The sequence below is a fragment of the Thalassophryne amazonica genome, chromosome 4 (assembly GCF_902500255.1).
Source record: "Thalassophryne amazonica chromosome 4, fThaAma1.1, whole genome shotgun sequence".
NCBI lineage: Eukaryota > Metazoa > Chordata > Actinopteri > Batrachoidiformes > Batrachoididae > Thalassophryne > Thalassophryne amazonica.
In genome coordinates, this window is record NC_047106.1 from 136,500,335 (window position 1) to 136,516,972 (window position 16,638).

Here is a 16,638-nt window from a genome sequence, read left to right on the forward strand (position 1 = left end):
AAACGCGCTATATAAATGCAGTCCATTTACCATTTAGCCTGCATTGCCTCAGTTCACCCAACTGTCAAGAAAGGACTTTGAGCATCTGCTGGATGGAAAAGTGCTGAGAGAAATGCTGTCCTTCTTCTTCCTTTAATTTTATTGGCAATAAGAGACAAGCAGGCAGACGGAAGGACAGAAAGACATAGAGACAGGCAGGCAGACAGGTGGACAGAGAGACAAGGCAGACAAACCAACAGATGGACAGGCAGACAGACAGACACACAGAGACAGACAGACAGCTCTTTGATTAATTGAATAAATGGATGTTGTGCAGTGTTTCTAATTCAAAGCAGGTTTCAGTGTAATGGTTGTCCACTTTGTTTTTTGTGTGAAATTATTTGGATATTGAAGATTTCCTCAGTACTCGTCGACGCCTGATGAAGTCTGATACCGTGTGTTGTGTTGGAATGGGATGGTGAAACTTGAAGAAACCTTATTTATAGGTTTAAATCGAGACCTTCCAGACTGGTGATTGACAAATTTATTTTCCGTCATCTTGTCAGGTTATTTTTTCAAGCCATGAAAAATAAACAGTGTGACTAACCAAATATAAGTGAGTCCATCCTGTGCGGTGTCACACTTCTAAAGGTCACCGTGTTGAGTTTGTGGGTCTGTGATGCTCTAAATATGTGTGATATGAGCATGATGTGGACAGCAAACAAGCAGACTGAGCAGTACAAGGAAAAACAAAAATACCATTTCAGAGAGAGCTGCAGTGTTCAAATGTGACCCTGTGCTTGTCTTCAGGCGCGCAGTAAGCAGACCGGAGAGCTGGCGGCCATCAAGGTCATCAAGATGGAACCAGGTCACCTTTATTTACTATTTGTTCATTTATTTAAGTGAAATCAGAAAACTCGCTGGTGCTTCGTTAGTTTTATTTTTGCTGTTTAATAAAATTTGGCATTACCTGCTTCAGTAGACACACTGAATTTCACATTATTAAACTGTAAAATAAATAAATGTGTGTTTTCTGTCTGTCTGCTGCCACAGAGGACGATTTTTCTGTCATCCAGCAGGAAATCGTCATCGTGAAGAGCTGCAAACATCGTAATATCGTGGCGTACTACGGCAGTTACATACGGTAACGCATCTGTCCTCGCTGTCCGTCTCACATTCAGCTTTCATGCCGTTGGTCATGTGTGTTCTTTGTGTGCAGAGCCAACACTCTGTGGATCTGTATGGAGTTCTGTGGAGGAGGCTCCCTTCAGGATATCTACCAAGGTCAGTGTGTTCCTGTGTGACCAATACACACATCTGTGGGATTCTTGGCTCTGTTCTCACCTGTCTGGGTGACACAGTTCGGTGGCGGAGCCAGGAACAGAGATAACCCCACAATGCAGAGCAGCCAGGACCACGGGATGGAGAAAAGAACAATTTATTTGACATTACTGGTAAAAAGACAGATCACAGAGCAGACAAACTCCAAGGCTCCTCTTCTTGGTCAGGGTGTTCAGGACCTTAGGGCTTCTTTTACTAAAGGTGCAGTCCAAGCTCAGGTGTGAAAGTGCAGATCACACTCAGATATCTTCAGTACTGGTGCAGTAACAGTGCAGATAAAAACTCAGGTTTCTTCCTTGGTATCTGTGCTGACAAAAATTGCAAAAAGAAACTCACATATCGTCTTGGGTATCGGTGCAGACTTATCAGTGCAGAATAACTTAGGTACTTCTTTCACGTGCAGACAAAAAGTCAAATATCATTTTTTGGTATTGGTGCAGACAGGCTGAGGAACTTCCTCCTTAAAGGAAAGTTCAACCAAAACCCAAACACTCTTGTCAGAAAGCAGTGTATAGACTAGTTGGATGCTCAATCTTCTTGGACAAGTCCAGCAATGCCTCACCAGAGGTTGGAGTAAAGATGCAACTCTTCTCTCCTCAAACAGAGGGAGAGTGCAAAACGTCAGTCTTCTTCAGGCAGTAGACATGGCTGGAATTAAAGAGCAGCAAAACTGTGTACAGCTAGACAAAATGAGAAATTGCAAGGACTTGGTAAGGAGCAGGAAGCCATAGGAATGCCAGTCACCATGTGACTACTGCAAATGCACATAGCATAAGGCAAATAGCAATGGACCCACAACCTGAGGAAAGACAGACAGTGACTCAAATAACCCAGCTGATTAGGGATTGATTTGGAGCAGGTGTGGACTCCATACAGGTGCTCAACCAAAGTCCAAGGATGTGTAAAGAACCCAGAAGAACACCAGAGGGAGGCAGAGAGGAACAGACGTGTAAGGAACCCACCAGAACACCAGAGGGAGATAAAGAGAAGCAGAGGAATCAGGGGCTGAGGCAGACAGAGTGGATGAGGGCAGAAAAAGAGTGAGCAAAGGGAAACAGACTAAGACAGACGAAGGAACTGAGAGCAGCGAAAACAGCAGAGGCTGACAAAAAGGGCAGACTAAACCACACTGGGCCCTCTGTTCTGCCCACTTCACTGTTTTGGTCTTGATTCAGTTTCAGAGGTGTTTCTCATTTGGTTGAGTTTCTGACACTCTCTCCAGCTCTCTCCACCCAGCGTTCATCTTTTGTCTATTGTGCCACTTCCATGCCGCTTTTGATCCAAATTCTCCCCCCCTGTTCGGTTTATCGGGATAGAATACAGACTACAGGAGTCAGCAGTGCAGAGGAAGTCAACATTTCTTTCCAGCACTGGCTGTGGTGAATGGAGCAGCCATAAAAGCCCATGTTCAATTGTCCAATTTGTCCAAAGAAGAAATAAACATGTTTACAGCCTGGTACAAACAACATTTGTGGCCTCTCTCTCTCTCTCTCTCTCTCTCTCTCTCTCTCTCTCTATATATATATATATATATATATATGTGTGTGTGTGTGTGTGTGTGTGTATGTATAGACAAGTGGCCTCAGTGTGCATGTATGCATGTGTTTGTGTGGGTGGCTTCGATCATGCACAAACTAGGAAGAGCTGACATTTGCCGTTTGGTATGCTTGTGTATTTTGGGTCAACAATAAAACACTGCAAAAACAGAAAGTTGATATTAAATAAATTTTTGAGAGAAATTAACAATATTACAGACCTGTTAGTTTTTCTTTAAGAAGCCCTCGTATTCTGCACTCTTTACCTGCATTAACTGCACCTGTTTGAACTTGTTACCTGCATTAAAGACACCTGTTCACACTCAATCACACTCCAACTTGTCCACCATAGCCAAGACCAAAGAGCTGTCTAAGGACACCAGGGACAAAACTGTAGACCTGCACAAGGCTGGGATGGACTACAGGACAACAGGCAAGCAGCTTGGTAGAAGACAAGAACCGTTGGCATAATTATTAGAAAATGGAAGCAACACAATTTTAAAGTGTAGGTGATACCAAAAAATACCAAAAATCCTGAAAAATAAAAGTTGATCATAAGTGGACAGATGAAGGATAAACAACAACTGTCTGAAGACTGCACTCTATTTCAGCCCTCAGCTATATTGTTGCTCCGTCATCACCAGAACGACACCTGCTGATTATAAAATAAATAAATAAATAAATAAATAATGCAGCCGATTTCTACATTTGGGTCGAGATTATAAATTTTTGTTTTGTTTTTGCTAGCTCTTTGGTCATAATCAACTGTTAAAAATAAAAAATAAAAAAATCAGTCATCTTCAACCGCATATCCGGGTTTGGATGACGGGGGCAACAGCTCCAGCAGGGGACCCCAGACTTCCCTTTCCTGGGCCACATTGACCACCTCTGACTGTGGGATCCTGAGGCATTCCCAGGCCAGTGTGGAGATATAATCTCTCCACCTAGTCCTGGGTCTTCTCTGGGGTCTCCTCACAGATGGACCTATTGAGATCTCTGTTCCTGGACGTCACAGCTACAGAACATGTACCGTGTTTTGATGGACATGACCTTACAACTGTCCACCGTGATGCACCTGTATGTGCTTGCTGTCGTCACGTGGAAATACATAAAATATATTGCTTTTGTGACAAACTGGAGCGCACGCACATTGACAAGATGTCCCAGGTGAAATGGACCATCAGATCATGTGGACACGCAGCAGGTAATCTGAATATCAAGTCTGTCTGACGCGTGTCCTGTGAGCAGTGCACAACAGGACTATGACAAGCCAACAGTGTGACAAATACGTCACTTTCAGTTATGTATCACCAAAAATATGCTGCAACAAACGCTGTTTTGTCAGTTATTACAGAGCTTTTTTCACTGTTATTAAAGATGACAAAAACTTCTTCGTCTACATTGTCTAATTTCTCTTTTTTTAAAAAAAAAAATACGTTTATTTCCTTGTTGATTTTAGGCATTTTACACTCCTGTTATAAGACAGTGATTGTAGCACAGTGGTAAAGTTTCTGTCTGTTAATCAGAGCATTTGTAAATTGTAGGTTTGAATCCCATGAGTAGCATTTATTTTTTATTTAACCAGGATTATTTAACTGCAGGGTTCTGTATTGGGTCCCCTTTTATTTATTATTTATATTAACCCAGTTGTTTTCACTAATTATAAACCAATATCTAGTCTATCAGTGTCTGGTGATTGTAGTAATTGTTTATATACTCGGCTGGACATAATAAGACATAATGAGAGCGCACTGCTTCATTCATGTCATTTCATGACTGTACGTCTGTGACCATGGCTCATATACAGAGGAACAGAGGGATCATACTTTTATTGTCCGCTCAATAAGAGGGATTAAATAATGGACATTGTGGTGGTTTTTTTATGGTGTGTATTTTTCCCCACCAGCAGTGTGATGTGATTCCACACACTCCAGCTGCTCACAAAGTGTTCATGCACGTGCACAAGCATGCATGAAACCGTTGCAATGGGAACGTTCATGCCCACCCAACTGGGTGTCCCTCCCGATGTTGGCTCAATGTTTTCGGGGTTCGCTCATTGGACAGTTTCGCCATGATTCGCCCCTACTCGTGAATCCTACTTATTCGTGCTATGTGTGAACGGGGCCAAACACAATCATTTCTAATCCATACTTAAACCGCCTTGTTGCACACTGCAAACTTTCTTTTCTCTCATAATAAATCTGGATGACTAAAATTCACCTTTTCCCTGTTCCCTGCACAGTGACCGGCCCGCTGTCTGAGCCACAGATAGCCTACATCTGCAGGGAGATGCTGCAGGTACGCAGGAATTAATTACTCACTGTTTAAAGCAGGAAAATGTTAAACTGCTAATAATAGTTTGAGTGAGTAAAGGGGTTTAATCGGTTAAATAGTTTATGACATAGATATTTTGTATCATGGAGCAAAGGCTCCTGTGTGATGGTTGACTGTATTTGTGTGTAAACAGGGTGTGCAGTACCTCCATGCACAGAAGAAAATCCATCGAGACATCAAGGTGAACATGTTGTACTGTGATGCTGAACGGTTTTTGTTTCCTTTTATTTGCATTCCATCAGTTGGTTCCACCCAGTCTGCAGAAGTGGGTCAGTGCCATGCCCGTATATAGAGGGGGTTCAGGGGGTTCAACCGAACTCCCCCCGAGAATTCTGCAGATTTTTTCTGCTGATTTTTTTCTCATCTGGATATCAACGTTATGTATTTTATTTTCATTGATAATAAGCAACAAGCACTAACTGTTACACAGCTATTATCACACACCCTCAAGTTTCAATTTCCTCTGCCAGAGTAATCCCTTAAGTGATGAAAGGGGAAACTGCTAGATAAACTTTTCCCATGGGGGTTGAGAATTTTTGCTCCCTGGTCCCTATCCTCCTCTGATATCAAACAGATTAGTAGGCTTGTAAATACCCATGTAGACACACAATTACACTTGTCTGGTTTGTAAAAACATGTTAGTATGTACAACCCTTGGCAAAAATTATGGAATCACCGGCCTCGGAGGATGTTCATTCAATCATGAAAAACAAAAGAACGTTCCAACACATCACTAGTATTTTGTTGCACCACCTCTGGCTTTTATAACAGCTTGCAGTCTCTGAGGCATGGACTTAATGAGTGACAAACAGTACTCTTCATCAATCTGGCTCCAACTTTCTCTGATTGCTGTTGCCAGATCAGCTTTGCAGGTTGGAGCCTTGTCGTGGACCATTTTCTTCAACTTCCACCAAAGATTTTCAATTGGATTAAGATCCGGACTATTTGCAGGCCATGACATTGACCCTATGTGTCTTTTTACAAGGAATGTTTTCACAGTTTTTGCTCTATGGCAAGATTCATTATCATCTTGAAAAATGATTTCATCATCCCCAAACATCCTTTCAATTGATGGGATAAGAAAAGTGTCCAAAATATCAACGTAAACTTGTGCATTTATTGATGATGTAATGACAGCCATCTCCCCAGTGCCTTTACCTGACATGCAGCCCCATATCATCAATGACTGTGGAAATTTACATGTTCTCTTCAGGCAGTCATCTTTATAAATCTCATTGGAACGGCACCAAACAAAAATTCCAGCATCATCACCTTGCCCAATGCAGATTCGAGATTCATCACTGAATATGACTTTCATCCAGTCATCCACAGTCCACGATTGATTTTCCTTAGCCCATTGTAACCTTGTTTTTTCTGTTTAGGTGTTGATGGCTTTCGTTTAGCTTTTCTGTATGTAAATCCCATTTCCTTTAGGCAGTTTCTTACAGTTCGGTCACAGACGTTGACTCCAGTTTCCTCCCATTTGTTCCTCATTTGTTTTGTTGTGCATTTTCGATTTTTGAGACATATTGCTTTAAGTTTTCTGTCTTGACGCTTTGATGTCTTCCTTGGTCTACCAGTATGTTTGCCTTTAACAACCTTCCCATGTTGTTTGTATTTGGTCCAGAGTTTAGACACAGCTGACTGTGAACAACCAACATCTTTTGCAACATTGCGTGATGATTTGATGCAGGTGTTACACTCAACAAAAATATAAACGCAACACTTTTGGTTTTGCTCCCATTTTGCATGAGATGAACTCAAAGATCTACAACTTTTTCCACATACACAATATCACCATTTCCCTCAAATATTGTTCACAAACCAGTCTAAATCTGTGATAGTGAGCACTTCTCCTTTGCTGAGATAATCCATCCCACCTCACAGGTGTGCCATATCAAGATGCTGATTAGACACCATGATTAGTGCACAGGTGTGCCTTAGACTGTCCACAATAAAAGGCCACTCTGAAAGGTGCAGTTTTATCACACAGCACAATGCCACAGATGTTGCAAGATTTGAGGGAGCGTGCAATTGGCATGCTGACAGCAGGAATGTCAACCAGAGCTGTTGCTCGTGTATTGAATGTTCATTTCTCTACCATAAGCTGTCTCCAAAGGCGTTTCAGAGAATTTGGCAGTACATCCAACCAGCCTCACAACCGCAGACCATGTGTAACCACACCAGCCCAGGACCTCCACATCCAGCATGTTCACCTCCAAGATCGTCTGAGACCAGCCACTCGGACAGCTGCTGAAACAATCGATTTGCATAACCAAAGAATTTCTGCACAAACTGTCAGAAACCGTCTCAGGGAAGCTCATCTGCATGCTCGTCGTCCTCATCGGGGTCTCGACCTGACTCCAGTTCATCGTCGTAACCGACTTGAGTGGGCAAATGCTCACATTCGCTGGCGTTTGGCATGTTGGAGAGGTGTTCTCTTCACGGATGAATCCCGGTTCACACTGTCCAGGGCAGATGGCAGACAGCGTGTGTGGCGTCGTGTGGGTGAGCGGTTTTCTGATGTCAATGTTGTGGATCGAGTGGCCCATGGTGGCGGTGGGGTTATGGTATGGGCAGGCGTCTGTTATGGACGAAGAACACACGTGCATTTTATTGATGGCATTTTGAATGCACAGAGATACCGTGACGAGATCCTGAGGCCCATTGTTGTGCCATACATCCAAGAACATCACCTCATGTTGCAGCAGGATAATGCACGGCCCCATGTTGCAAGGATCTGTACACAATTCTTGGAAGCTGAAAATGTCCCAGTTCTTGCATGGCCGGCATACTCACCGGACATGACACCCATTGAGCATGTTTGGGATGCTCTGGACCGGCGTATACGACAGCGTGTACCAGTTCCTGCCAATATCCAGCAACTTCGCACAGCCTTTGAAGAGGAGTGGACCAACATTCCACAGGCCACAATTGACAATCTGATCAACTCTATGCGAAGGAGATGTGTTGCACTGCATGAGGCAAATGGTGGTCACACCAGATACTGACTGGTATCCCCCCCCCAATAAAACAAAACTGCACCTTTCAGAGTGGCCTTTTATTGTGGGCAGTCTAAGGCACACCTGTGCACTAATCATGGTGTCTAATCAGCATCTTGATATGGCACACCTGTGAGGTGGGATGGATTAACTCAGCAAAGGAGAAGTGCTCACTATCACAGATTTAGACTGGTTTGTGAACAATATTTGAGGGAAATGGTGATATTGTGTATGTGGAAAAAGTTTTAGATCTTTGAGTTCATCTCATACAAAATGGGAGCAAAACCAAAACTGTTGCGTTTATATTTTTGTTGAGTATAGTTTTGGGGATGAAAATCTACAGGGTGATTCCATAATTTATTCCTGAGAATTGAGTGATTCCATATTTTTTTCCCTCTGCTTGGTCTAAAAAAGTAACCGTTACTGACTGCCACAATTTTTTTTTTCCTGATTTCTTATAGTGTTTCTTAAAGCCAGAAAGTTGCCATTTGAAATGACTTTAGTTTTGTGTCATGTCTGTGATCTGCTTTTTTTCTACAAAATTAAACAACTGAATGAACATCCTCTGAGGCCAGTGATTCCATAATTATTACCAGGGGTTGTATAAGCTGAGAAATAAAGGGAGCTTCTCCTTCCTGTTGCAAATACTGTAAAGGTGCAAATATTCGCATGGGATTTATTATGCAAATTTCGCGAGTTAAACTAGGTCACCAAATTAAATACCGCTATTTTAATACATAACGTACATATACGTACATATTCATAATGTAAACGAGAATATTAATACCGCTAAATGCGAGGTCTGTTAGAAAACTATCCGACCTTTTTATTTTTTGCAAAAACCATATGGATTTGAATCGTGCGCTTGCATCAGCCAAGCTTGAACCTTCGTGCGCATGCGTGAGTTTTTTCACACCTGTCGGTTGCGTCATTCGCAAACGACAGGCAGGTATAAAGTTTGCATTAATGTTATCTTGGTTCTTCCTGGGTGGTTCTTATGGCAACTGATCCAATCCCAAGCAAGGACTACTTGTATATCAAAATGTATTTCCTAAAATGATATATTTTGGGTTTCAAATGAAATTTATGTAGCTTTTTACCCCTCGAAATCCTCAAAAAGCTTCTGCTTCGGGGGGCTTTGCCCCCCACAAGGGCGTTGCCCCTTGACCCCACCAGGGGCCCTGCGGCCCACTGGACCCCCAACTCAAGGATTTGAACCCCCCCTTTCACATTCCTATATAAGGCCCTGAGTGCAGCAGAGAATCAACCACAAACAGGATTTGAGAATTCATAATACCAAAGATCTGATATTTAATAAAGTGTGGACAATTCAGTGAAGTTCTTAGTGTTGCAACAAATCAGTTAATTCAAGAATAATTTAATGCAGCATAAAATCTGATGAATTCATCCAATGATCTTGTCAACTATGTGCATCTTAGAAAGAAGAACTGAACTGGATTTAGATTCAAAGAACAAATTCAACTCTCACTTCAGGTCAACACATCATGAGTCTATTGCAAATTAACAAAACTTTACAAAATTATTACCTCAGAATTGTTATTCTGTATTAATAGTTACTCCAGTTATGAGTTTGAAGCAGCTGATTATCAAAACCACAAGTCAGTACTTTTGAATGCACAACCTTGTTTGAAATCCATCATCCCCTACTTATATCCTGTGCTCTATTCAAAGTATTTCATCTGAACAAAAATCTAAAACAAATCTTTGAAATCTAATTTGAAACATGCCAGTGGCACACCTCAAAGATAATAATAAATAAATATCAACAAACACAGTCTACTACAGCAAATAACACTGTCCGCAAACACACAGTGTTTTTAAATTAGTGTTCAACGTATCTGTGATTTTCATCTTAAACACTGTGAAATGAAAGTGATGAACATCCTTTCACGGTTAAAGCTGAGTCATAATGTAATTAGATGTCTGTGTTTCTTTGTGTTTTTACCTCTTTCACCTGCAGGGGGCCAACATCCTCCTCAACGATCAAGGTGACGTCAAACTCGGTGGGTTCAACTTTGTCTGCACCTGCTCACATCAAAGGGCCATTTTACACTTAATGCTTTAAAAATTAGTCCATGGACCAAACACGTTTTTAGGGGATGAAAGAACACACAATTCAGCCTCAGTATACCACGGCCTACTGAAAAGGTATGATAACCATCCCAGAGTGGCAGGTCGAGGGTCAATGAAGAGTTACACAGGGGGCACCATTTAAAAATGCTCCAATCAAATTGAAAAGTATGTCACGTTATTTGTCTGATCACAAATATTTAGTTGGCACTGGTGAGTCACTTGATGCCTACTTGTGTCTGTATTTGTCGGACGTTCACTTTCAGAAAACAAAATTTGTAGGAAGCCATTTGTCTGAATCATGTAACTTGAGTTATTGTCAGGAGCGGTGGCCAAGTGCACTTGATTTCGGTCCAGACGGTATCTGGTTCATTCCCAACCCCTGCCCGTCTCTCTATGTAACGTGGAATTGCCTCAGGAAAGGCATCCGGTGTAAAACTTGTGCCAAATCAACACTCAGATCCACTTCGGATTTGCTGTGCTCTTACGCGCCACCCTGGAAATCTTCCACCCAACCCAGGACAGACAACATTCCACTCTTGGAATTAACTCCAAAACAAGTTTAGACTGAAAGAGCTAGTGCCACTTAACACTTTTAAATCACTCTTGAAACAAACCTGTAGATGTTTTACCTGGTTGTATTATCTCCTTTAAGTGTCTGTTTACTATGTAAATGTAACTGTGTATGTAACTCTGCCCTGCCTCTTGGCAAGGACACTCTTGAAAAAGAGATTCTTAATCTCAATGAGTCTTGTCCTGGTTAAATAAAGGTTAAAAAAAATCCTACAGGGCAGCACTGATTAACCCAAACCTTGATAAGGCCCAATCAGGATAGAGCAACCTTTAAACTCTTGTCAGGTTTTAGCCCTGGACCTGCCCCGAATCTGGTTTTGTCCCCCAGTCTCTGTCTGTTTCCCTCTCTTTGTCCTTCTGTCTGACCCTGAATGTTTATTTTCTGTTTCTTCCACTTTGGTCTTGGTTTTATGATCTGTTACACTTCAGCCACGTTAAGTTCTGTTATAGTTTAGTCTCTGCTTTTTATTTAGTCATACTGTTTTATCACATTAAGTTTTGAGGATTATCTGTTACACTTCAGCCACTTGAGTTCTGTTCTAGTTTAGTCTTCATCCTTTACTTTCTGGTTATTCAGTCACTGTCTTGAGCACATTTGTAAATCAGGGTTTTCTGTACACTCCTGCCACATGTTGAGTTCTCATCTAGGTTAGGTCCAGCCTTTAATTTTCTGTTCTGTTCCTGCCTTTGTTTATTCTGTTACCACATTTGTATTATAGGTATCATTATTTCCTTATTGTTTAACATTTGTTCTGTCACTGTCATATTCCTCTTTTTCCTGCTTCTGTCTGATACGCCCACCTGTCACTCCACTCGTCTCACTCAGCCACGCCTTCTTTACTCCACTCGTCTCACTCAGCCACGCCTTCTTTACTCCACTCGTCTCACTCAGCCACGCCTTCTTTCCTGCACCTGCATCTCATCACGCCCTGATTATCCTCTGATTTAAACCCCTTGTCTTCAACAGCTCACTGCTAGTTCGTTGTGCATTCTGCCTCGTTCCAAGCCACCTGTATCCTGTCATAGTCTGTGTTTTTGCCGTTCTTGACCTCTGCTTGTCCTTGACCACGTTTCTGCCTGAGCCTGTTAACTTGCTTCTCTGTGCCTGAACCCTGCTTGTTTTTTGACTACATTTTTGCCTTCTCTGATACACCTGTTTGCTCGTGCTGGAACTCTGCTTGTCACTGACCACGCCGCCGCCTCAACACTGTCTGTACTGCCGCCTGCCTGCTTGTGACCTGTGTATCGACCTGAGCCTGTTTTTTGGATAAAGCCTTTTCCTTAACCCACATCTGAGTCATGCATTTGTGTCCATCCGCCCGCTGTGCCTCGCCACCTCAGTCCCTGACAACTCTATATTTCATGGATGAGTTATGGTCCCCGATGAAGCGGTTTTATTGATGATGAGTGATATTGGTATTCTTTCTGTGTGTATCTGTAGCTCTGTGTAGTATCTTTAAATCCCCCTTCCAAATATACTCACAAATATATGGACATGAAAGACAACTTGAAATATGTGATGTGATGGAAAATCCTCCAGTTTAGTTTTGCATAAAATATCCATAGTATATGTATAGAACACACAGTAGCATGTGCGCATGCACACAAAAACACAAACACATACACACAGACACAATAGTATTCTCAAATAGTATTTCTCAAATCTCTTTTGTACAAGCTAGGTTATAAATATAAAGAGTGAAATGAAAGGATTAATAAATGGAATAGTTCTGACTGTGTTGAATGTTTGGTCTCCAAAGTAAAGGTCAAACAAGGTTGATGTCCATTGGATACTATGACAGGTGACATATGTTACCCTGTAACGTGATAACTAAGCATGACTGATGGTGCAAACTATTCCTTATTAGAACCCTATCAACCCAAATAATAATTTGTTTCATTTTTTATGTCATCAAATTACATCATAACTTAAAGGCAAAGGCTATACGCCCAACCGTTGGGCAGATAAATATAATGTCTTACCTTATTCGCCCAACTGTTGGGCAGATAAGTCATACATTGAACATTACATGCACAACCGTTGGGCAGATAAATACAACCCCTGGCAAAAATTATGGAATCACCGGCCTCAGAGGATGTTCATTCAGTTGTTTAATTTTGTAGAATAAAAGCAGATCACAGACATGACACAAAACTAAAGTCATTTCAAATGGCAACTTTCTGGCTTTAAGAAACACTACAAGAAATCAGGAAAAAAAATTGTGGCAGTCAGTAACAGTTACTTTTTTAGACCAAGCAGAGGGAAAAAAATATGGACTCACTCAATTCTGAGGAAAGAATTATGGAATCACCCTGTAAATTTTCATCCCCAAAACTAACACCTGCATCAGATCAGATCTGCTCATTAGTCTGCATCTAAAAAGGAGTGATCACACCTTGGAGAGCTGTTGCACCAAGTGGACTGACATGAATCATGGCTCCACACGAGAGAAGTCAGTTGAAACAAAGGAGAGGATTATCAAACTCTTAAAAGAGGGTAAATCATCACGCAATGTTGCAAAAGATGTTGGTTGTTCACATTCAGCTGTGTCTAAACTCTGGACCAAATACAAACAACATGGGAAGGTTGTTAAAGGCAAACATACTGGTAGACCAAGGAAGACATCAAAGTGTCAAGACAGAAAACTTAAAGCAATATGTCTCAAAAATCGAAAATGCACAACAAAACAAATGAGGAACGAATGGGAGGAAACTGGAGTCAACATCTGTGACCGAACTGTAAGAAACCGCCTTAATGCAAACTTTACTGTATGTAAATGGGATTTACATACAGAAAAGCTAAACGAAAGCCATCATTAACACCTAAACAGAAAAAAACAAGGTTACAATGGGCTAAGGAAAAGCAATCATGGACTGTGGATGACTGGATGAAAGTCATATTCAGTGATGAATCTCGAATCTGCATTGGGCAAGGTGATGATGCTGGAACTTTTGTTTGGTGCCGTTCCAGTGAGATTTATAAAGATGACTGCCTGAAGAGAACATGTAAATTTCCACAGTCATTGATGATATGGGGCTGCATGTCAGGTAAAGGCACTGGGGAGATGGCAGTCATTACATCATCAATAAATGCACAAGTTTACCTTGATGTTTTGGACACTTTTCTTATCCCATCAATTGAAAGGATGTTTGGGGATGATGAAATCATTTTTCAAGATGATAATGCATCTTGCCATAGAGCAAAAACTGTGAAAACATTCCTTGCAAAAAGACACATAGGGTCAATGTCATGGCCTGCAAATAGTCTGGATCTTAATCCAATTGAAAATCTTTGGTGGAAGTTGAAGAAAATGGTCCATGACAAGGCTCCAACCTGCAAAGCTGATCTGGCAACAGCAATCAGAGAAAGTTGGAGCCAGATTGATGAAGAGTACTGTTTGTCACTCATTAAGTCCATGCCTCAGAGACTGCAAGCTGTTATAAAAGCCAGAGGTGGTGCAACAAAATATTAGTGATGTGTTGGAGTGTTCTTTTGTTTTTCATGATTGCATAATTTTTTCCTCAGAATTGAGTGAGTCCATATTTTTTTTCCCTCTGCTCGGTCTAAAAAAGTAACCGTTACTGACTGCCACAATTTTTTTTTCCTGATTTCTTATAGTGTTTCTTAAAGCCAGAAAGTTGCCATTTGAAATGACTTTAGTTTTGTGTCATGTCTGTGATCTGCTTTTTTCTACAAAATTAAACAACTGAATGAACATCCTCCGAGGCCGGTGATTCCATAATTTTTGCCAGGGGTTGTATAATGTCTTATCTTATTCACCCAACCGTGATCGTGTATTTGACCCATTTTGTGCATCTAAACTACGTTTTTTTACACCACTTTTTAAGGCTCTACTGCGGTGTATGTTTGACACATTTAATGGCGTCGTCTTTAATTACTGCGAAAACACCGTAATGGATCAAAACAGACAAACTTCATAAGTATTTTGAACAGAAGCCTGTTAACAACAACAAAACATTTTTTGAACAAAATGCTGCTTGTTGGCTGTAAGATGGTGTTAGTTTGACACAGTTCCCTGGGTGTGATGAGCCAAACAGAACCGCTTTAGATCACAGCTCCTCCACGGGCTGTGAACCCTCCTGCAGCTGGCAAGAAAATATCCGCCTTTTTCCCCTCCCGCATTGAAACCAGAAGTGAGTTTACAAGCATGCCCATTGGTCGATTGTGGTTGGGCATATATGCTTGCGTATTTACTATATTGAGCCAACGGTTGGGCATATAGCCACTCTGTAACTTAAAACCTTTGCTATATTCTGGATCCTCTCATCAAGCCCTTTAATTTGGCATATTGCACAACATGTTTTACTTTTGTCTGAAGTTTGATCTAATTTAGGTGACATTTGACCTGAAGCAACACCCTGAAGGTAAAGGTCAATTACTTATGAGCAAGGCCTATCACTATGTTCATGTCAAATTTTGAGGCAAAATTTAAAAAAATTGTGACCAGGAAAGTTGTTTCATCGAATATAGTGTTTGACCTTCCTGCGACCTTGACCTTTGACCTTCACCTTGATCCTTTTGGGTACTGAAAGGTACCTTACTATGGCTGCTCTATTTCAAAAATTTCAACCAGGAAAGTTGTTTAGGTGAATTTAGTGTTTGACCTTCCTGTGACCTTGACCTTTGACCTTGAGCTTGATCCTTTTGTGTACAAAATTGGTACCTTACTAGGATGCCTATATGTGAACTTGCAAGATTCTGCGATGTAAACTGTGTGCTGCACAGCGAGTTAAAGGTGAAAAATGCAATGATTACAAACAAACAAATAAAAAACATACATACTGACAAACATATCTTTCAAAACTTCAATTTGGCCTTAAAAGCTAAGTGGCCTCTGTGTATATGTGCATGTTTTTGCAAGATATCGGGGTGGGGGGGTAAGATATCCATGGTGGGGTGTAAGATAACCTAGGACACCTTACCCCCCAGGGGGCAAGATATCCTAAGATATCATACTCCGCCGGAGGTAAGATATCCAAGGGGGGAGATAAACTGTTACACTGGTCATGTTCCATTGTCATTGGTTTGGTTTGCTGTTCAGCATTCATCTTCGGTGTATCAAATTTTTGCCATGTGTGTAGTTCTGTCTTAGTTTCTGTAGTTGTTTTGCCATATTGTTTTCATTTATTGTATTATTATTATTATTATTATTATTTTGCTCATGGTCCCTTAGTCACTTCAGTCTTAGTTTGGTTCTGTTTATCTCATTTCTTGTATTATGCTTTTGTCACTGGTTTGGTTTTCTGTTTATCATGTATTTTCTGTTTACTGTACTTTTGTCATGAGTCAAGTTCCGTTCTGGTTATTGTCCAGCCTTTGTTTGTTTTACATTGGGTAGCCAGTCCCAGCAGAAGAATGCTCCTCCCTGAGCCTGGTTCTGCTGGAGGTTTCTTCCTGTTAAAAGGGAATTTTTCCTTCCCACTGTCGCCAAGTGCTTGCTCACAGGGGGTCACTTTGACCGTTGGGGTTTTTCCGTAATTATTGTATGGCTTTGCCTTACAATATAAAGCGCCTTGGGGCAACTGTTTGTTGTGATTTGGAGCTATATAAATAAAATTGATTTGATTTAACCATGAGTTGAATCACTTGTTTATTTTGTCTTGATCATATGTTGGATTATCAGTTTACTTTACTTTAGCTAAAATCAGTTTCCTTCTACTTGGTCATAGTCATTTATTTCCTTAATATCCTCTTTTTAGGCTTGTTACTTTATTTCCTAGCTTCCCCCTTTTGTTTTGTTCACATTAATTATTGTTTGTCT

At 41.1% G+C, this 16,638-nt stretch overlaps 1 protein-coding gene across 1 annotated transcript in view; it reads left to right on the top strand.

The window, feature by feature from the left end:
• The window catches only part of LOC117508815 (mitogen-activated protein kinase kinase kinase kinase 5-like), a 183,957-nt gene that overhangs the window by 54,647 nt on the left and 112,672 nt on the right, over positions 1 to 16,638 (top strand). The window contains exons 2-7 of the mRNA XM_034168648.1: positions 790 to 847; positions 1,033 to 1,123; positions 1,199 to 1,263; positions 5,098 to 5,153; positions 5,323 to 5,370; positions 10,173 to 10,215. Of these exons, the coding sequence (XP_034024539.1) occupies positions 790 to 847; positions 1,033 to 1,123; positions 1,199 to 1,263; positions 5,098 to 5,153; positions 5,323 to 5,370; positions 10,173 to 10,215 (361 nt within the window). The remainder of the gene's footprint in view (positions 1 to 789; positions 848 to 1,032; positions 1,124 to 1,198; positions 1,264 to 5,097; positions 5,154 to 5,322; positions 5,371 to 10,172; positions 10,216 to 16,638) is intronic.